Source organism: Fonsecaea erecta (genome assembly GCF_001651985.1).
Source record: "Fonsecaea erecta strain CBS 125763 chromosome Unknown Scaff23, whole genome shotgun sequence".
In the NCBI taxonomy this organism is placed as follows: Eukaryota; Fungi; Ascomycota; class Eurotiomycetes; order Chaetothyriales; family Herpotrichiellaceae; genus Fonsecaea; species Fonsecaea erecta.
In genome coordinates, this window is record NW_017387266.1 from 688 (window position 1) to 22,727 (window position 22,040).

The 22,040-nt window shown below is 43.3% G+C and overlaps 7 protein-coding genes across 7 annotated transcripts; 4 read left to right on the top strand and 3 right to left on the bottom strand.

Moving 5' to 3' along the window:
* Nucleotides 1-5,825: 5,825 nt before the first annotated feature.
* Nucleotides 5,826-7,955, bottom strand: AYL99_12018 (hypothetical protein; the record flags this gene model as incomplete). Its single annotated transcript, XM_018843522.1, has 2 exons — nt 5,826-5,833; nt 7,580-7,955. The coding sequence occupies 2 exons, from the start codon at nt 7,953-7,955 to the stop codon at nt 5,826-5,828; spliced, it is 384 nt and encodes a 127-aa protein (XP_018687142.1).
* A 133-nt stretch (nt 7,956-8,088) lies between these two features.
* On the top strand, nt 8,089-8,773 carry AYL99_12019 (hypothetical protein; the record flags this gene model as incomplete). Its single annotated transcript, XM_018843523.1, has 2 exons — nt 8,089-8,175; nt 8,228-8,773. The coding sequence occupies 2 exons, from the start codon at nt 8,089-8,091 to the stop codon at nt 8,771-8,773; spliced, it is 633 nt and encodes a 210-aa protein (XP_018687143.1).
* Nucleotides 8,774-9,922: 1,149 nt separating this feature from the next.
* On the top strand, nt 9,923-11,079 carry AYL99_12020 (hypothetical protein; the record flags this gene model as incomplete). The annotated part of the gene is made up of 3 exons (XM_018843524.1): nt 9,923-10,203; nt 10,280-10,760; nt 10,816-11,079. 3 exons carry the CDS (start codon nt 9,923-9,925, stop codon nt 11,077-11,079), a joined length of 1,026 nt encoding a protein of 341 aa, XP_018687144.1.
* A 1,086-nt stretch (nt 11,080-12,165) lies between these two features.
* Nucleotides 12,166-14,287, bottom strand: AYL99_12021 (hypothetical protein; the record flags this gene model as incomplete). The annotated part of the gene is made up of 3 exons (XM_018843525.1): nt 12,166-13,387; nt 13,433-13,527; nt 13,604-14,287. 3 exons carry the CDS (start codon nt 14,285-14,287, stop codon nt 12,166-12,168), a joined length of 2,001 nt encoding a protein of 666 aa, XP_018687145.1.
* A 1,297-nt stretch (nt 14,288-15,584) lies between these two features.
* On the top strand, nt 15,585-16,651 carry AYL99_12022 (hypothetical protein; the record flags this gene model as incomplete). Its single annotated transcript, XM_018843526.1, has 2 exons — nt 15,585-16,395; nt 16,521-16,651. 2 exons carry the CDS (start codon nt 15,585-15,587, stop codon nt 16,649-16,651), a joined length of 942 nt encoding a protein of 313 aa, XP_018687146.1.
* A 668-nt stretch (nt 16,652-17,319) lies between these two features.
* Nucleotides 17,320-17,993, top strand: AYL99_12023 (cytosine deaminase; the record flags this gene model as incomplete). Its single annotated transcript, XM_018843527.1, has 3 exons — nt 17,320-17,451; nt 17,582-17,847; nt 17,969-17,993. The coding sequence occupies 3 exons, from the start codon at nt 17,320-17,322 to the stop codon at nt 17,991-17,993; spliced, it is 423 nt and encodes a 140-aa protein (XP_018687147.1).
* Nucleotides 17,994-18,091: 98 nt separating this feature from the next.
* Nucleotides 18,092-21,090, bottom strand: AYL99_12024 (uroporphyrinogen decarboxylase; the record flags this gene model as incomplete). Its single annotated transcript, XM_018843528.1, has 2 exons — nt 18,092-18,368; nt 21,086-21,090. 2 exons carry the CDS (start codon nt 21,088-21,090, stop codon nt 18,092-18,094), a joined length of 282 nt encoding a protein of 93 aa, XP_018687148.1.
* Between the last annotated feature and the right edge of the window lie 950 nt (nt 21,091-22,040).

The following is a 22,040-nucleotide window of genomic DNA, read 5'->3' on the forward strand; positions in this document are numbered from 1 at the left end:
CGCTCTTATTATATACTAAAAGACTTAGTTTAGTAAACGACTTCTTTAGTTCTTAAGCTGTTTAAAATGTCTCTATAATTCTCATTTTATATATCTCGAACTAATTTTTATCGTAGTAGTAAATAAGCGGCGGTCGTACTATTAGTAATATCTCCTTAGTAAGCTAGTTATCTAGATTATAGACGATTCTTCTACGGATCTCGTTACTCCTAAACCCGAGACGATATATAAGTCGAGCTAAAGAAGCCCAAACTGATAGGTCTAGTCGTTTTATAATTAGTTTTAGTTAATTATATTCTTTTCTTAGATACTTAGGAACTAAATTAAAAAAGTTTCTCGTAGTAAATAGAAATAGTTGAATAATTTCCTATTTAAATTAGCGTTTAGTATTACCTCTATAGGTACGGAATAAGATTTCGAATTCTTATATAAATATAGTATTTAGTTATTAAGCTTCTTCGCTAAAATAGTCACTTATAGTAACTCTTATAGTCTTTTTTATAGGATTATCGAATAACTATTTTAGAACCTTTATAAGAGAGCTTAAGAACTTTTTATCCTAGTCTAGAGTATATAATAAGGGAATTAAAGTAGGAACTTTAAGGATATTTACTTATATACGGGCTCGTCTCTATAAGTCTCGTATAAATAAGAAAATAGTATAGTTAGATATTAGAGACTTAATAAAATTATAGTCTTCGCGATATCGACTAGATACTCGGAGTTATAATATTTTCATAGTATACTAATCTACTTTTAGTATTATTTCTAGATTATCGTCTAAGATAAATAGCTATATTCGAATAATATACTCTAGGTAATAACTAAATTTCTAGAATATAATTCAGTTAATCTTCTTTATTAGAAATCAAAGTAGAGTACGTTAATCTTAGGGCTATTTATAGTGATAGTCTCGTACTATATCGATAGCGTAAATCTAAATCGCTAATCTAGTATTATTAGAACTTTATTAAGAGCCGTAAGTAAAATCTTATAGTTCTCTAACTATTTTAGATATCTTTATCTATTTAGAGAAAGTCTAGCTCTCTAACGCCCTTCCGCGAAAATATTACCCGCTTTATAATATTCTTATACGTTATAAAAGACTTCTAAGTCGCTAAATACGCGCTAATTAGTATATTAGTCGATTAAGATTATTTTCAAGTCTACGCTAGTATCTAATATATTAAGTTTCGGACTTACAATTCCTAGCCTTTAATATACTATTAATATATAAATCTATAGCCTATTATCGCTTACTTAGTAATAAAACTAGCTTTCCGACTTCTATACGTAACCGGCTCTTAAGGTAGTGTAGCTAGTACTAGGGGAAATTTTAATATAAGTAGGACGCCGTTAGAATTTTCGAGAAGTATTTATTAAGTGAGAGAAGCTAATATCTATAATACCGTCTTTAGAAATTTATCTAAGATTACTACTATAATTCGATTTTCCGGCTCTAGTAGAAGATATCCTTAAGTCCTAAATATATTTTTAAGTCTTATAGTGTTACTCGATGTCTTCTCCTTAGTCGATATCTCCTCGGATAGTAATTTATTAAATATTAATTAGTCTAGTTCTACTAATATCGTACTACGAAAACTCGTACTTCTATCCTCGTATAGTCGTACTTAGAATAAGTTAATATAAGTTTATAATATTATTTTACTATATCTTCCGTCCCTCTCTAAGAGTTTAAGGATTATTCTATTATAGACTATCTCGTCTAGGTTTTTTAGAGTACTAAGAGCTCCGAGTTCTCTAGATAAGCTAAATATAAATAGTACTTAACCTACTAAAGCTTCTATTAATCTAATTTAATATTAAAGCCTAATTTAAGTATAATAATCTTTATCTACTCCTCTCTCTAAAGATAAGTTTATACCGTTCGGAAAATAGATATACTATCCTACCGTTCGATAGAGGTTTTCAATCCTAGTTTTATTTAAAAGATAATCCTAGTCTAAAAGCTCTACTAAGATATAATAACGATTCCTAAGCTAAGAACTTATAGTTACGTTATCTTTAACGAGTAAATAAAGATAGTCCGTAGAAAGTATATATTAAAAGGTTTAGCTTAGTTCTAGAACGTAGTCTAGATATCTATTAACGGAAGAAAGGTCTTATAGAAACTAAGCTAGATAACGAATCTAAATTATAGACTATTAAAAGTTTCTACGGGGCGAATAAGATAGAACTCTTACGGCGGATCTATTACGAGAACTTTATTCGAATTTACGATATATTTTTAGATAATAACGTATATTTTATAGTATTTAAGCTAGACGATATATCGCTAGTTGAATTTAAGAAGCCTAAGTTCTATCTAAGCGAGACGTAACTCGTAGAAGTAGTATTCTAGATAAGCTCTACTATCTAAGACTACGATTAGAAGCTTAGATTTTATTAATAACTTCTAAAAGCTATTAAGTTCCTTTATAATCTTAGTCTAAGCTAGACGTTATTAAGTTACTCCGATATAGTAGTGTTCGGGAAAGGAGTTATTAAGATAGATATATCTCTATACGTTCTAGAGGCCTACGAAGCTAATAGGATATCTCTATAGCGAATCCTCAAGATTACTCTAGTTTAAGTACCTTAGTAAGCGATTCTTTTAAGGAGACTCTTTTTATTTAAAGGATTATACTAGAAATTATAGATAAATCAGCGTCCGATACCTTACCGGCAACACTAGCTTATCCGAAGTAGTAGTTAAGCTCTATTCTTAATTTCCTACGATTACTTCCCGATTAAAACTCTTCCGTTCTTCTTAATATAAGTAAGTTACTTAAGATTTGAGAAGTATAAGCCTTACGAAACTAGGATTCTTTTCTTTTAGAAGTCTCTAATTAGTACGAGTTATCTTAACTAGTATATCTAACTAAAGTTATAGTCTATATATCCTATAAATACTAAAGTATTACTTTTTTATAGTAAGTACGTCCCTTAAGGAAAGTTATAAATAGAAAACTATTATCGAGATAGATATTAGTTCTCCACTTAAAAAGGGGATAGATAATCCTTTAAGAATAGCTATAAATTTAGGCCCTAAAATCTTATAATACTTTCTATATACTATAATAATACCTAGTAATAGTTATCTAAGTCTAAATAACGATAGTAAATAAGAAGCACTAAAGTATAAGTATACTTTATTAACTCTCTTACTACGCTCTCTCGTCTCCTCTATAAGATACTCTCCCGCTTACGACTATATTCCTTATATCACTAAATAGCCGCTAGTTCTATATTTTACTAACTTTCTTAAAGCCTTATTAAACTAGAATCTTCGTTCTATTATCTAGTATATCTAAGTTGAACCTTACTAATACTCGGCGTTAAATTAAAAAAGTTAGGCGTAGTTTAGAGCGGTTAGAAATCGAGATATACAATATATAAGAAAGTATTACCTAAAGGTACTCTTAGATATCTATAACTCCGAAGATATTATATTTCGTATTACTATCGATAGAGTTCCTATAGAGGAATCTAAGACTAAAGTAACGGAGTTATAATCTAGAGAAGATTCTAAAAGAAGTAAATTAATAGCGATAATCGGACGACTAGCTCTATAGATACCGGTTAAGAGTCTAGATTAAATTATAGTTATAAGATCCTACTTAGACTTAATTTCGGACTTAGATTAAGTATTAGAACTATAGTCTCTTTTAAGTACCGGCGATTCTAGAAGTCTATCTTCTACTATAAAGGTTAAAAGATAGGTCTAACTATTATAAGGTCTATCGCTTGAGTAGACGAAAAGAAAGAATATCGAATTAGTATCTATAAACGAAACGGTAATTATAAAAGCGTAATATAAGTCTCGCACGAAGTTTAATAAGTATATCTTAGAAGGCGAGATCTCTATTAGACTTTAGAAACTCGACTCTAATCTAAAGCGGATTATTACCGTCGGAATTAGTAAAAGAGGTATTATCTATACTATTAGGAATTTAACGAGAGAAATAAATCAAATTAAACCTAGAGATAGTTATAAGATTAAGACTAATATTCCGAGTAGGGAGATAAATTAGGCCTTAATAGCCGATAGAGTCGATTTCTTACCGGTACTACTAAGTAATCTAGATATTATCTATAGCTAAGATAAGTTTATTAGCTAGCTATTTACGGAACTCGATATAAGTTAAGCTTTTAAGAATTAGATCTAGATTAACGCCCGCGATATAAAAGAAAATCCATAGTTAAACCTAATTTACCGACGAACTTATAGTAATATACTACGGGTATAGAATCTTCTTATCTATTATAGTTATAACGTAAGCGTAAGGGTCTTATACTATATAAGACTTACTAATATTATATACTAAACGGGAAATCTAGTTCGCTAATTACTTAATCTACTAATCCGAATTCTAACTTAGAGCGATATAATTAAATACGAACTCGAGATAGTTTTAAACGGAGTACTACTATAGATTTGAGACTATATAAGTTTAGTACTTAGTAAGGTCTTAGATATTTATCGCGACGGTCCTTTAAGTTTTCGATTTAATTTCTATATACCGGAAAATATACTAATATAACTTAGATAGATATAATAACTAATATATAAGGGGAATAGGAGTATTAATATAAGTCGGTAAATAGAATAGAGCTATAGTATAGGCCCGAATATAAGATTATCCTATTAGACTTATATAGTATCTAAAGTATTCTAACGGAGGATAGGACTAAAATAGGTATTATTTAAGAAAAATAATATATAAAGGCGAGGAATTGAGTAATAATCGGTCTAGTAATCTCCTAATTAGTTATCGTATATCGTTAGTAGCGTTATCGCTAATTTTAGTAATAGCGATATATAGTTCTCCCGACTACCCTACTCGATTCTTACCGATATTATTAGCTACGGCTTTAGTCTACTATATTATTAATCTATCCTTAAGAAAACTATTAAGTCTATTATATATACCTTTACGATATCGTAAGTAAGCCTAGTTTCGGCCGTTCTCGAGTTTCACGTATTATAACTTATATAAGGATTAAGAGAGTATTACTAACTATCTTCTATATTTTACTCGTAGCGATAACGTAGGATAATATCTCCTACGATTTTAACGTACCCTTAGGCGGAAGAATTGAGATAGTCAAATAGATAGAGTAATCTTCTTAGCTAGACTATAATACTAGAACCGATAGAGATATTCGCGGACGGTATAAGCTAGAAATTAGTTCGCGAGTTCGAAATCTTTCTCGACCCCACTAAGTCCGAAGTCTTCTATAGTATAATAAAGTAAGAAAAGACGCTTTTATTAATCTCTCCGTTCTCACTAGTAAGATTAATTAATAATATACTATTCTAAATCATAAAATTTATATAGAATAATTAATTTCACTAATATAAAACCTCTCGTACGATAGAGAATAGAAATATATATTATTATTATAATACTATTCCGAGCAATAATTAAATAGATTAATCACCCCTAAATAATAAGATTCTTAGAATAAAGTAGAAGAGTTTCCGAGTTATACTTTAAATATAGTAGATATCCGTTTCTATCGCTTCGCTTCCTCTCGCCTACTATTAGGATAGCAACTTAGTAGGAATAATTATATAGAGTAGAACGACTCTATTATAAAATGGACAGACCTTAAAGACGAGAGAGCATTAAATAGTCCCCTCTTAGAAGCTACCTCGCCTAAATCTATCTATATCTTAGCTTCTTAACTAAATGAATAGCACTACGGATCCGCCGAATATAGATCTTTTAGCGATACTTTATAAATAACTTAGAAGCTCGATTCGCCCTATTCTATAACTATTATTCATCTAAAAGTAGTAGCGGATATAGCGAAGCAGTTTATAACACTATTTACGGGTTAACTAATGTACGCGGTGAAATCGAATCCTTACCCTAACTTATTGCGGATACTTTAGGAGAATAGCGTCATCTAGTTTGATATTATATCTATTACCGAAGCACGATATGTATCCTATATATTACCGGTAGCTACCTTATGTTTTATGAATCCAGTGAAAGCTTAGGAAGCTATTCGAGAAGCCTACTTCTTCCACCGTATACGCGTCTTCAGTCTCGATTCTATGAGTGAATTGGAAAAGATCATACAGGCTACTACTAGTACAGGGCTGGGATGATGAGGCCGGGGTCCCAGGTGCAAAGAAAGGGCCAGGAATAACAACTCCAGGGGAAAATAACCCAGACCAGCAACCGACGGGATTATAATTGTGCGATGGCGGCTGAAGAAAGGTCGCAGTTCGACGAAGTGGTAAGAGGAACGGGACTGGCTGGAGCTGATGACTCGTCCCCGTCCGCGTCCGTGGCGGGATGCTCACCAACGAGGAGCAGTCTTATTATCATTCTGTATCGACATGACTTTGGCTACGAGCGGGGAGAGTGATGGGCAAAGACAACAATCATAATCGAGAAGCGGAACGACCGTCTGACAGCGACGTAACTGCCGCGCCTTGGTTCCTGCGCGACCTCAGCTGAAAGATACCCAACACCGCTCTCCCGAAGGACCAGATCGGTGAACGCAGACCAGGACAAAGGAACCTGTCGCCCGAGGACGGTGGGCTACAACGGTCAATAGTCAGACATCAGGCGATGCTCAGGAGAGAAACTTCATGCAGTCGCATGCGGTCGCATAGCTCCAGAAACACGTTACCAGTACGACCCCCCCCGTATACCTCCACAGGCAGCAAACTGCATTGCAGGTATTAGGTGGTTAGCAGTTACGAATCTCTACAGACTTCGGATGCGGGTAATTCGTTTAACCCCCCTTTGGTGTCGCTCTGTTCTCCCCCCGAATAAACTTCTGGAGGGGTTTCCTGGGATGCTCTTGGATGCTCTGGGATGCTCTTGGGGGAGAGAGGTGGGAAGAGGCGGCGCACTGACCTCTCGCGTCTCGTGGGAATCCCTGTAATTTCCAGCAGAACCACCCCCCGACGAATAGGCACGGTGGGCGTGTGGCCCCTACTGGAGCCTGCCGGGACCTGCTGGGTCGCGACCAGGGTCTGACTGCCCTCCCAAACACCTCCAGCGGCCCACCACAGAGTTTGAACTCGAAACGCCTAGAGGTCATCAACGGCGCTCCGGCGATCATTACGCTAGCCCACTAGTCGTTCTGACTGCAGCCCAGCATGCAAACTTTGGCCACAATGGGCGATGCCGTCTGCAACACGCAACACGGTGCTGCATGCTCGTATGTCTGGAGGTTGCTCCAAGTCGACTACCTGCCCAGTCAGCCCCCGGTCCAGATGCCACACAGTTCATCCTCCTGCGCCCCTCAATCGACATCTGCAACAGACTGGCCAGCGCCTCCGAAAGCCCTCTGGCGATACCTCTCGAATCACATCCGGCGGCGGAGATTACAGAGATCGAACCTTCTCTCCCCCTCCTCATCGAGCCCGTCGAGCCTGCAAATCGATCTTGGTGCGGTCAAGGGGGAAAAGAGGGCAAAAGGGATCAGTATCCACACGGGCTGCTCTCGAGTCTCGACGCGTCTATCATGGATTCAACGAGAAATCGTAAAAGGGAAAAGAGGAGGTCTCTGTCCTGCATGTCTCGACGTTAGCCTGCGCACCCAGACCTACCTAAGTCGAAGACCTGCACAATCTGCGCCCCCGCGGCGACCTGCAAGGCGAGGTACTCGACGCAGATGGCGGCCATCTTGCGCAGCAACACCTTGCTTTCCTCGGGGTACTTGTAGACCCACGTCTTGGCCTCGCGGAACAGCTTCGTCCCGCCGCCCTCGACTGCCGCCGTGCCTGCTCCGATCGCCGAGACCAAAGCAACCCCTGCGCCGCGGGAAGGTCCATCTGCTGCATCTGCTCCCAACCCGGTCACAGCTTCTATTGCACCTTCTGTGTCAGCTCCAGCTCCCTCGTCGGCCCCAGCCCCGGAGTCAGTGTCTCTCCCGGCCTCTGCAACCGCCTCGGTTCCGGCTCCAGCTCCGGCTCCTGTCCCCATTCCCGCTCCCCTTGGCCGGCCTACATCAAAGCAGAGTTCTTCTCCAGCTTCTTCGGCACCTGCATCTCCAGCTCTGTCCTCCGCCACCGGTCCTGGTTCCGAATCGCCTCAAGGCAATGTCTACCGTGTTCTTATGGATTTCACGCCCTCTATGGACGACGAACTTGAGTTGAAGAATGGTCAGCTGGTTCGGTTGCTGCACGAATACGATGATGGATGGGTAAGTGACAATATTTGCGTTGTATTCGACAGGTAAACTAATGTACTCCTAGGCGCTTTGCATCCGACTCGATCGATCTCAGCAAGGTGTGGTCCCCCGAACATGCCTCGCCGCCAAACCGTCCAAGCCTAAACCATCTCATCTCAACCAATATGCTCGCCCACCACCTCCCGGAGGACCGGGCTCCCGCCCCATGTCCCCTGCTGGTGGTCCCCGAGCCGGTATGGGTCCTCAGCGCCCAATGAGTCCTGCAGGGAGACCTATGAGCCCCGCTGGGAGACCTATGAGTCCCGCTGGGAGATCTATGAGCCCCATGGGAAGACCTATGAGCCCCAGCGGAAGGATGAGCCCAGCTGGAATGCGACGACCGATGAGCCCAGGCTTCAATCAAGGACCGAGAGCCATGTCTCCAGGTCCAAGGAGGGGACCACCACCGGGTCGAAGCATGTCTCCTGGACCATACGGTGTTCGTGGCGGCCCACCACCAATGGCCGCAGCAAATCGACCAAGAAGCAACTCTGCCAGCAACGTCAGGGAGAAGCGCAACTCTCCTGCTGGGCCGTCGAAGCTAGGGCCTGGCTCGGGCATGGCTTTTTAAAACCCCAATCTTCGGTATCTCTTTCAGGTTCACAGCGTCTTCGATCAGATGACCATTGCAGATGGGCTTCACCATGGCCTTAGAACATGTACTTTTACGATGGAGCATGGTATCGTCGACAGCTATGGACGTAGTGTGTCCGGGCTTGATCTTTTTGTGCATTTACCTTTCCAACTCGATGTCTTTGTTCATTTCTGGAACAAATTGTCGAAGACTTCCGTCTAGCAAAGAGGTCTTGCTGCTGTTTAGCGGATAGTGGTTTAGGGGACTGGAGAACAGGCGTCCAGGCGAGCAAGACAAGATACGTCTTATGCCAGGAGAGATAGATAATACCCACATGAATGAACATCCCTTACGTCTGAGAATGTGTTGGGCGGTGTAGATGACCACTGCTATACGATGCTTTCGTGCCGTTTGCGTGAATGGTTCCTCCGTCTTCGTGGCGTTTCAATCTGAGAGGTCTGGTGGACTGCCTCTCGTGGCTCCTCATTATCGTGCTAAAGTTTACCTTTTGGAAGAGAGGCCGCCGTTTCAACCCATGATTCTTGTCTTGGGTCGTAAGGCTGATGTTCGGGGTTTTTGAATTCCTGAACATATGGTAACAAGCATACAGATATACGTTCGAGGACGGGCGTCGGGTATAGAAGTACTCGGTAGAGATGCCGTCGCCCCGGTGCCTCCAGCCAATGGAACCAATAAACGGGGATTTGATGATCGGAAGCTATTCTGATTGGTCCGCGCCGAGATACTACTTCCTAGGTGATATATACTCTTGTTTTATACACAGTGGTACCCGTCGCCGTATCCTTGTTGACAAAATCAGCCATGTTTGAGCTGACGGCTTCCTCGTCGTCATCTCGAGGGTTCGTCTTCTTCCAGAGGCTCGCCTCCCCAAGGAAATGTCGCTGCTTTAATTAATTCCGAAGTTGGACTGTTGGACTGACCGGCCCGCTGCCCGGTGAATTCGTATAAAACGCTCACAGTCCTCGTCCGACAAGCACTTTCTGAATCACAACAACAACGCGGTATTTTGAGGTCCAACGTTTGATGATGGCTGGGCAGGAGTCGTAAGTCTCACGCCATAATCCCTCTCCGACCTCTGCGCTCCGACAGAGTCTGGCCGAGAGAATCGCTGCGGGTCGCTCTGACATGAACGGCAGTTTCATGACCCCTTCGGACCCAGATTCACTCCTTGTCCATGGCAAACAATCCAGCACGACGGCCGACGCGCCACCGTCACCTGACTCGGGCTCTGCATCTCCAAAAGAGCACTACGAGCCTGAACTGCGACAAGTCGTGGACTGGCTCCGAACGCGACACTCCACCAGGGATGTGCCTGACCGAATCGAATTCCGCCTCCCCGTCGAGCAATTCCAAAAATTCCAGGATTTGGTGCAGGCCGGTGGTGAATTCTCTGACCAAAAGTTGAAGTGCGTGTTCCTCTGTATCCTTTGGTGCGGAAACGGCCTGACAGCCCGACAAAATCGCTGACTCCTAGACCCGCAGATATGACTATTCCCCCGACCGCGACCACGAAACGCTGACGCTCAGAATGGCCGGTAGCAGACACGAAATCGTTCTCTCCGGTCTCAATGAGCGTCTCGTGGCATTCGTTCGACAGGCCCAGAAGCACCTCGAACCGTCCATTGCCGAATTTGCATCGCCTCTCCTCCCCACCCTTTCCAGTGGTCTGTATTATCCGTCCAGGGGCGGTGGGGGCGAGACAGAGCGTCAACCCAACTGTTCTGTGACAAGCCGGAAGCACCCTAGATACCCAGTTTTGATTGGCGAAGTCGCGGCCTCGCAGACTTCACAGGCTCTGGAATCCCTTGCACAAGAATACATCGAGTTGACCAATGGTCAAATCCGAACTGTCATTACCATCGACCTCGATTATCCGATGGCGATGGGAGCGGTACGCGTCTCGGTCTGGAGAGCCAAATTTGCGGAGGACGGGAAGTTCGACCGCGTCACCCGCGACGACGTGGTGAGTTGACGCGATCTCCCGCCTGATGGATTCTATCACTGACTGTATCGATCAGGAAATCCGAAGCCAGGACGGTGTCAAGAGTCCCCACGCTCAAGTCGCACTGTCTCTGTCGCTTGAAGACTTCGCTCCTGGTGGAGAGGTGAAACACCATGCGGATCTTCAATCGGTGACCCTGACCATATCGGGGGATGAACTACTTACGATTGTAGAGGCGGCTGAGTCGATGCAGGCTGCCCGGGAGGCCTTTGAGGCTCAATGGAAGGACCAGGTTTTCAATCCAGATGTGGCCGCGCAACCAAGAGGAACAATTCCATGACCGAGTACCATTGATATCACAGGAGTGCCAGGTGGGCAATGTCACAGCCTTCCTGTATGTATCATAGCAACCCTCACCCCATACCTTGAATGTTGCACCGGCCTAACTTGCACCAAGGAAGGACCGTATGCGATTGATCCTCATCTATGGGGTGCAAAGACAGGGGGCTCTGTCGGCTCTGAATAATAGTAATTTGTGAAACATAAGTCGACTCGCATATTGTCATTTCCCACACACACGAAAATACCTATCCATTGCGCGTCGGAGTGTGTTCAGCCCTTGAGGCTTTCCATACGGCTTTCGCACGAATAATAACGAAACCCGAGAGAAGAAAAGGGGGAAAATAGGAGAGAGTGAGAGAGGAGATAGAATGGTCCAAAAAAAAAAGAAGGCAAGAACTTCTATCAAGATTGAGAGGAGTGGGATTCGAACCCACGCGGGTTTCCCCATGAGAAAACAAGCCCCTGTTAACCAGAAGGCCAAGAACTTTTGATGCAAAGCTTCTTGAGTCACACGCCATAACCAAACTCGGCCATCCTCCCGGCAGAAATTTCCCAAGATTTGGGGCTTGCAAAATATATAGACTCGTTTAATTTTGCCAAGCCGTTGGGTGCAGTTCCCCGCATGTTGGAGTATTCGGAGCCCCCGATGCCCTGGTTGGAGGGACGTCATCGTTTGTCGTTGTGTATCGCCTATTATTCTCTTGCGTCAATCGCCTTGTTTGTTCTTGATGTGGTCCAGCAATAAGACCCGATGGGAGAGTAACATGACTACCAGGTGGATTTATGAAGGGAATTGGAAAACTGGTAATCTCCTCGCGGAGTACTCGGTATCTACCTAGGGTAAGGGCAGTCTGCACTTCATAGTCTACAATCGTGCTCGATCATCGAGAACTTGACCGGAGAGTCGTTGTGCCAAACAGGCGATTGTCATGGGTGTCCGTACCATACACTGAGCAAACTCGTCAGACTGCCACTGGGAGTGTGAGGAGATGCTTGATCGCAGACATCAGAAATTCCTGTAGCGATGCGAAGGCGCGCCAACGGTTCCCCAAGCCATGCGTCTCCTTATCCCAAAAGACCGGCATCAGGGGTCCTGTTCATCTCCCACAAATCTTCCATCACCGAAACCGTCGTTTTTAGTCGCAGCCAATCCTTGCTCCCAAAACCACCTCAGGTTCTCCGCGAAGTCTTCGAGCTGGTTGATGGGGATGCTCACGCCGGATTTTGGTGAGTCTGGAGGATATAACACCTTTCCGTGTTCATCCTTGACGTTGAGTCCAGCTTCATCAAATTCAAACATGCGTCTGCTGAACTGCGATTGATGTCGAAGCAAGCTGCAGCTGTTGGGAAAGACGATCTTTCGCTTTGACCCATCTACTCCTTCACAGGTGAAACGTGATTTTCCAGTCGAGGTACCAAAGTCGACCCCGCGTAACGTACCGATCTTGTACTCGTCTCTTTTGCGGTTTTTGGCTTTCTTATGATCAGCTTGGTCTTGCACCATCTCCTGTGCAATAGATTCAAGAATATCGCGCTTAGCCTTGGTGGTCAGGTTGTCCAGGCCGATATTTCTCTCTTTCGCTTTCGTGCGAAAGAGATCCTGAATTGCCTCCGGAAGACCGGTAATGTCTTTTGACGCATCAATGCAGACCGCAGTATAGTAGCCCGTCGGCAGATCTACAGCGAAAGATATCCAGTCGCGTCTCGAGGATGTTGGGAACTCTCGTTTGAGGTCGCTTTCGCGATCTTTCCATTTGTTCTCAGCCCATTTTATGCGGTCTCGACTCCTGGGGTTTGCAAGTGTGGAGCTAAGATGTCTTAATCGTTTTAGATATGAACTTTTCTCAGCAATGTGCGCGAGCCACGATTCAAGATCCGGATGCCCTGTGGATTCTGAAAATCCGCGCTTCTTTTCGCTGCTCTTCTTCTTCGCGTCGGTTGATTGCATCCTGAGTCTGTTGCGCAACTCCGAATGCTCCGTAAATTCTTCTTTGGCCTTTCGCAAAGCGTTCTTAAACTGGACAGCATCAAGTCTAGCTTCTGCGCATGCCATAATTTTCTGGCACAGTTCGTATCGGTGCAAGGTCAAATTCGGCGGTCGCATTGACGTAAGAACCGTCAGTATTGCATCCATGTAAACCCAAACGTGAATCCAGCATAAGAAATAGAGGCGACGGTATTTGGGCGATTGATCTGTCCGTGCATCGTAGCCAGGATGATGTTGTGGCAGAATGATGGTAGAAGTTGATTGTGGAGCATTTCCGACAGATACGATTCGAGCATTGCCAACTTCGCGAATCAGGTTCCTGAACTGTTAGTACATATTCCTGCTATTATCATGAACCACGCACCTTGAAGGCGAAGGCAGGCAGTTAGACAAGCTTCGCTCACTAAGCGTGATTGTCAGTAAAGGCTCGACGGTGCCTAGGTATGAGTGTAGCATTCTCTGTGTTGGTATAAGAGACATTAGCGTTGTTATGACAACCCCTGAAGTTCAGAAGCTTCGAATATATCTGACCTACCTTTGCGTTGAGGTCTGCCTTGCGCGAAGCTTTGTGGCGCCAATTAAAAACGTTGGCGAAGGAGACCAGACGTAGTAGATCGTCCAGATGCTTTGACGCAAAGTCCGTTTCACAATCGACGCATTCTCCAAGGTAACTCCTGAGAAGCTCCTGTGTTGCTGAGTCTCCGTCAAAAAATCCGGTATTTTCACGAATAGCTTGTTCTGTCACCGTATCTCCAACAATCGCAGATATGCAGAAGCCGTGTAGAAGATCACTAGAAGCTTGCTTCACATAATGCGTTTTGACGTGTTGCAGATTGGCCTCTGTCAGCTTATTCTCAGGAACCTCGTCGCGTACCCAGTCGCAGATAGTTTCGGCAATTGCGGACAACCGTAACTTGATGTGCTCGTTCGCATTTGTCAAGACTGATTCTGAGATCTTCTGCATTACTGCAGTACTGCTATTGCTCAACAATGCTAATTCAGTCCTGCTTGGAATGAAATCCAGCCTGCGACCTCCAGGCTGCGTATTGAGTAATGATGAAGATCCAAATAGCGCAATCAAAAATCGCTCAAAAGAGTCGGTGATTCTTGCACTGCTTTTGGTACTGACATTTGATCCGAATCGTTCGATTACCCAACTTGTATCCGTGTCGAGGAGAGCGTAAACACGACGTTTCTGAGACGACTCCCAGTCAAACATGGCGTGCAGTCGCTTGAACTCCTCCAGAATACTTACCCGACACTCGCGGCCTGTTATTTTCTTGTGTCTTTGGAATGGGTTTGAATAGACAGTCTGCCCAACATACCTAATCCAGACCCGTTGATCTTTACGCAAGCCTCTGAGTTGTAATTTCCAAGAATCAAGCTGCGGAAACTCATGGCCATCACTTTCGAAGCGCCCAATAATATCCTGAAGCTTCTGTGTAGTTGTGCACCATGTTCGATAATAGCAGACTGGTCCCTTTTGAAGCGGGTCTGTGTCGTTACATTTTTTGATGCGGAAGATGTGTGCCAACTCTTTGTCTGATACGGTGATGGGGTTTGAACGAAAACGCCGGAAGATTTCGCTTCTGCCCTCACAATCATATGCTTGGGGAAGGAATAAATTCATCGAAGACTCGGGGATGGCTCTTGTGTCGATTCCACGATGGCTCAGCTGTTCCCTGACTTCGTTAAATACCTTGGTCCGCAAAGATTCAGGGGTTTGAAAGACTCCGTCTGGATCTCGGCTACATGGTGGTTCTGCTGAGGAAGTCCGATGATAAGATGTCAATTTTGAAACATGAGGCTTTCGGAAAGAGCTCGAACGGCCTCTTGGGCTGGCGTGATAGAGCATCAGCCTCTGTGCTAGCATTCTAGAGTATCCACATACCGAAACTCCTGCATTGGGTACAAGATCTCAGCCCCGATCGGCCTCTTTCCTCCACTCGATGAGACTCTTCATCAGGCAACTGTACACGGGTTGATGGAGAAGGGAAGTAGAATGGTATCTCGGTGATCGGAATGAGGCTGCACAACGCGTTTGGAAGAATGATATGCGAGCATAGTCACATTGATCGCGTAAATAGCTACTGGATCCGAACAGTGACTTCTGCTTCATTATGTATGTATGCTTGGCAGAAAACAATCACACCTAATTGGCTAGGCCGCCGTGTCTCTCAGTCACGCAAGTGATAAACTGACCTCGTCCATAAGGCCGCCACCTTGCGCCGAGAAACCTTGGTCTGGTCCAACCTCGGGTCTAGTCTAGATGGCTATCGGATGGCTCAGTTTGTAGGTGGCATCAGCTGAAACGGTAATGGTACCTGGGGCTGCTTCTTCCAGCTCAAAGCTGAAATCTATATAACAAGCAGGCGATAACTCTATATCGGATTCCTTGTTCTAACGTTTACCAACCAAAAGGGCCGTTATCTGCTTGCCGACTGCTCTGGTTCTATCTAGGGGCGCCTTGTGTGACGCCGGCGACCTGTGACCATCCCATCAACACGGCCCCGAGCATGACCAGCCTTCTCCCTCCAATCGACCTTGCAGGTCTCCAAGACAAGTGCGTCTTGGTGACGGGCGGCGCATCCGGTCTGGGACTGGAGACGGCACAACTATTCGCCTCCAAAGGCGCGTACGTGACCATTGCCGATGTCCAGCCTCCGCTGGACGAGAGCATCCTCACCAGACCAGGCGAGCACGTTCAGTACGTGCGCTGCAATGTAAGCGACTGGGAGAGTCAAGCGGCGGCGTTTCAGCAGGCCATGTCCTTTTCGCCGGCAAAGGCCATCGACGTTGTGACCACATTTGCTGCCGTCGATCCGATGGAGAATCTCATTGACCACGTTAAAGCTACCACCGGCAGCGGCCAGGAAGTGACACTCGAGGGACGATTGCTACCGCCTGTGGCCCCTTCGCTCCAGTGCCTCGACATCAATTTGAAAGGGACCTACTACTCTGCTGCCCTGGCGCTGCACTACTTCCAGCTCCAGCGGCCACAACCTCCCCCTTCTTCGTCCGTCACCAAGGCTCTGGTCTTCATCTCCTCGCTGGCAGGCTACCTGGATGACGACCACAGCATCGCCTACACGACCTCCAAGTTTGGCACGAGGGGACTCTTCCGCGCCTTGCGCCGCCGGGTGCGCGACGAGATGGGTGTCCGCGTCAATCTGGTGGCGCCGTGGGCCATCAAGACGCCCATGACGGCACCGATCGTCGAAGCCCTGCAGGGAATGGGCATCGAGGACGGCAAAGGAATCACGTTCGCGAGCAAGGAGACGTGTGCGCAGGCGGTGGGGCGGATTGCCCTCGACGAGACGTTGCATGGTAAGCATTTTCTCCCATGCTTTTCTGTGTTTGTTATGATGTGGTATCGTCTCTCCCATCTTCTACGGTGTTTCTTCTCTGGTCCGCAAGTCTGACCTCTCGGGGCACATCCGTGTCTACTCTAGGCCGAGCATTTGCCATCATGCCCGAAGGGGCGTTTGACATCAAAGACGACATTGAGGGAGGGTACGGGGGTGAGGAGTTGAAGGTGCTGATGGCGTGGAGGAAGGCAGCCGGAGATTTCCTGCAGGGGTAGAAGGAGTCTCTATTTATCTCCATGCCTGTCTCTCTGCAAAGAATCAATTGCAAGAGGATACGATCTCTTCATCGTCGTCCACTAGTAAAGTTCACGAATAAACTTGTCACACACATTATATTGCTCATATACTTATCGGAGGAGCGCGAGGCGAGGCTGATATCGCGATGCGGACTTCCCAGCTCCCAAGCCCAAGCCATTTACTTCTCTCCCACAATCTCTCACACATCTTTTCCCCCATCTTGGATCAGACTGAGCACATAATTATAGAGGATTGCCTGAACTTCCGCATATAACTGTCTCCCCCCTTCCTTGTTCCCCCTTCCCCCAGACACACACACAGGTACACGCCGCACCGAATCTCCCCTTCCCACCAAGGCCTTTCGCCAATACATACAGACACCCGACAAGCATGTCAGAAACAGATCCCGGCTTCCTTGCCGCTGTGGAAGAGGCTCGACAAGGGTTTGCGGAGGGAGGCGTCCCGATAGGTACGTACGTGGTGCAATTGTGCTGGCACTACTATTCTTCCTTCCTTCCTGCTAGGTTGGGCTATGGATCGCTGTTCCATCCCCAGCGTTCATGACAAAGAGAGAGGGGGAGAGAGAGAGATCGTGAGGGAAAGGAAGGAATGTTCACTGCTCTGCTCGAAGAAGCACAACGCAAACATGAAAAAGATTGAACCAAGAGCTGAGGCGAGATATGTATTTAATATAGGGGCCTGCCTCGTCTCCAAGGACGGCAAGATCCTCGGTCGCGGACACAACATGCGCGTGCAGAAGGGGAGCGCCACTTTACATGTAAGTCTGTCCCTCTTTCTCTCACTCTCACTCACTTTCTCTTCCTCTCCCTGTTCCTTTTCGCTCGATATACAAACAAGACGTCTTTCCGTACTGAACACCACACCTCCCTCCTTGCGTCTCTTTGCAGGGCGAAATCTCCGCGCTCGAAAACTCGGGCCGTCTGCCGGCTTCCGCCTACGCGGGCGCCACGATGTACACGACCCTCTCGCCCTGCGACATGTGCACGGGCGCGTGCATCCTCTACAAGATCGCGCGGGTGGTCATCGGCGAGAACAAGACGTTCGTCGGCGGCGAGGAGTACCTTAAAGCGCGGGGCGTGGAGGTCGTGGTGCTGGAGAACAGCGAGTGCGTGGAGCTGATGACGAGGTTCATCGAGGAGAAGCCGGGTGTTTGGTACGTTTGTCTTTCATTCCTTTTTTTTTTCCACCGATCGGCGGTGCTTCTATGTAACGCTTCGTTCTTTTGGTTTGTCGTTGGTACCTCATGCTGAATGAACCCTTGCTATGGACTGTAGGAACGAGGATATCGGGGAGCAATGATACATATGGCGGACCTCTACTCAGATCCCTCATGTGCCCGTGCCCTCCTGGGCCTGGCCTTGAGCGGCGGCGACTTTGCCTGTCTTCCCTTGCAGAGATCATGCAGTGCACCGGTGAATCTCTTCGAAAAAGAACTTCAAGTCATCGGGATTGACGCCCGGCGTGATGCCGTGTCCCAGATTGACGATCCATCGTTGCTTGCCTCCCCCAAAGCCCTCGACCATGGTCTCGACCACTTTCGTGATGGCTTCGCGGCCGCCGTAGAGCACGCCCGGGTCGGCGTTGCCTTGCAGGGTGACTCTGCCTCTTGCGATCTTGACCGCCTCCTTGGGATCGTGCAGCCAGTCCAGGCCCACAACATCGTACCCCAGCGCGCTACCGATTTAACCCTTTGCGTTCGTATCCAGGTACAATCGCGATATACAAAGCTAAATCTCGCACCTAAGTTTGGAGTCTCTGGACAAGAGGCTAAGTCTTTACTCTAAGCGATAAGGAAATCACTTAAAGCGGTAACTATATCACTCCTAACTATAACCTAATCGACTTATCGACTTGGAATATATTTCTATATAGGAAGTTAGGCGATAGACCCTAGAGACTATCAAGACGCATTATATCAAGTCTTTACTTTAGTAATCGACGCCGGAGTCTAAATCGACGTCGTTAATATTAGTAGTGGCTTCTCTATTACCTATCCTAGTATAGATACACCGTCTCTTTCGGAATTTACGAAAGCGATTAATAAGACCTTTCGTAATCTCCTACTTACCCGTATAGCCTAGCTATAGGTAGAGCTAGGTCAAGCGCTATACGCTATATATTATTCGGTTATTATTCGAGTGGAGAAGCGGCGTAGGCTAGAGCTTTATATTAACGACGGCGCGTATAGTACTCTCTCCGATACTACGCACTTAAAGTAGCGCTTCTTCGTTAGACTCCTTCGCAATCCGCCTTCCGATAAACCAGATTTACCGTTCTCGTTCTATAGGCCGACTTATAATCTAGATTTTATACCTAGTCTCTTCTATCTACCTACGGATATTAAAGTTAGAGACTACGTTAAGATAATTAACGTAGGGGCTTATAGTTCGATTTTATAATTATCTTTTAATAGGTTTGATACGTTTAAGACTATTATTATTAATAAGTAGTAAGCTATATAGATAGTTAATCTATCTCCGTACTTGAGTAATAGATTGAAGGAAATCTAAAGCTATAGTTTTCCGTAGTAAATCACTAGTAGATCTCCGTCTAGTAGGGTAGTATTAGTATAGTAGCTAGATATAAGTAGTAGCGTAGTATATCCCTATATTACGATATAATAGTAGAAGCTCTTATATTACGCCGAAAGACTTAGCTAGATCTCAGCTAGGTCTAACGTCTATTAAGTAAATATATCTAGAGTTACTATAGTCTTACTATAATTCGGCTACGTAATAATATAAATCTCTTATAGTTCTTAGAGCTCTTATATCTAACTATTAAAGAGCTCCTATATCTAATTAAGGAGAAATACTATATATTAACTAGAAAGATATAAATATCTTAGAAAGAGCCTAAATTACTCTTCGAGCTCTTATCTCTTACCTTATACTCTATCAAAATAGTACTATTAGGACTCTTTAGTCTTCCAAATGTCTCTAAAGCTTAATTAAAGCTCTTTAAAGCTTTCTCTCTCTCCTTATCTCTAGTACTCTATTAGAAACGTCGCTTTCGTCTATACTATATCCTATCTATTATTAACTAGATTAAAACAGTTCTATAGTCGTAAAAAGCAGATATTACTTAAGGAAGAGAGATAATAGAAAGCCGCTTCTATAAAACTAGCGTTAGAGCCTCGTCCTATCTATCAAAGGCTAGCCTCTAGCGAGAATATCTAGATAGTATAAAGAATAGTAGTATAAGAACTAAATATTATCCACTCCTCGCCTTCGAGTTTTACCTCTATAGCCGCTAGAGACATATAAAAAGGGAAGAATAGGATCTATTAGTAATACCGTATCTAAATCTAGAAAGGTAGAACGTCTAGTTCTTCTCCCGTTCGATAAGATACCGGAATAGTACCGATATAAATCTAACTAGTAGATTCTCTATAGCTATCGCCCTATCTTAGACTCGGCTTACGCTTCGTTCTATAGTTAGTCTTATATCTATAACGAGTCGATTAATATCTATTCTTATCTTATCCCGGCCGTTTTCTTCCTACTCGACGAGTAGTATATCCCGTAGTACCTTACTAGAAGATACTCTAGGGTTACTAGCTCTAATTTCGTTACTTTCGCTATCTTTATAATAGCGGCCGTTATATACCTATCGTTATTAACGATATACTATACCTTAATAAATCACTCTCAATACGTAGAATATTTCTATCTACGACTAGATATACTAGATATAGTGATCTTTATAGTAGGAGACCTTATCTTAGGAATATATATAGTCTTCTAGTGTGAGCCTCTATTATATAATATCTACTAGATTATAATAAGTTAGTCTCTATATATATTTTTCTATTTCCTTTATCTTAGGTCTAGTACTTAATTCTAATAGCTACTAGATTGGAGTTTTCGAGATATTAATAACCTTTATAATAATATATCCTAAGTTCTAGAGTTTAAAGTATCGCCTCTTCCGAGCGTTAATATTAGTAGCTATAGGTTTATACGATATTACGCCCTTAATCTATAGACTTAGTATATTTAGTATATTATAGATAATAAGAAAAGCTTTTCCCTACACTCTAGTAAAAGTAGGTTACCTTCTATCTAGGACTTAGTTTTATATAGTAAGCCTCCCTTTTTTTTAGACATAAGAAATTAACCTTAATATATATACTTTTAAGACTAGGTTTTCTAAAAGTTAATATTCTAGTAAGTTCGACCTATAGAGCTCCTACTCGATCTTTTATATCCTAATAGTATTCGCCGCTATAGTCTAATTAATAGGATATCTAGACGTCTTCGACTATACTTACGTAAATCGTTACGACTTTTAATTTCATTTAGCTAAATTCTAGATCTTTATAAGGTTAAGTATAATACTAGAGTTCTTAATAAATCTCCTATAATAATATTAATTACTAACCGTTCTACTTCATAATAAGTACTTATTACTTACTATACTTAGAATATTATAGTCTATATATTATTATAGGACCTAATCGGAGAATATCTTAACGACTAGTATATTAAGTACGGAAAACTACTAGAGGAGGCTTAAATATTAACGTATAACGATATTAGTAAAGACTAAATATTATATTTATATCACTATTATAAGTATATATCGAGATAGATTTTAGAAATACTAGCTATTAAAAGAGATTAAGTAACCGTAACTAATAGAGAGTAGCTAGCGAGACTCTCTACTAAAGATAATAATAGAAATATATTTCATATAAAAACTAGTTTTACTATCTCTACTTAACCTAGTAGGAAGCCTTATTCGCTTTCCGCGCTAAGCCGTTATAAATTATACTAGTTCTAATTTAGAACTTAAGATATAGTAACCTTTCTTTATATTTAACTGAATTTATTCTTAGTCTAATTTATTCCTTAGCTAATAAAAACTATCTAAATAAGAGTACTAGAATAAAAAAGATATTATAGAGCTACTCTACCTCTAGAATTATATCGATATTATTATCTTAGATATTCTATTAGGCACTTATAGGTCTATTACCTAATTATAATATACCGTTAGATTAGACTCGTTAACTATATAATAGCTAGCTATAGCCGGAAAATCTAATTCTAGAGCTTCTCTATTAGAGAAATCGGTTAAGTAAGTTATCTACTCCTAATTCTCTATAATAGTGAAAGTAAAATCTTCGTAAACACTAGGAAGTCTATTTTCTTAAAGAAAAGTTACGGGAATAAGAGAGTAGTTCTAATATCCTATAGTATAATACTTCTATAATATCGTTCTACTATAGTCCTATAGACTATCTTTATCGTTAATCTCTTTATTAATAAGGCCTAGCGCTTTTAGAATTATAATCGAAGAGACAGAGCCGTTAGACTTATCTAGTAGGAAGCCTAGAGACTG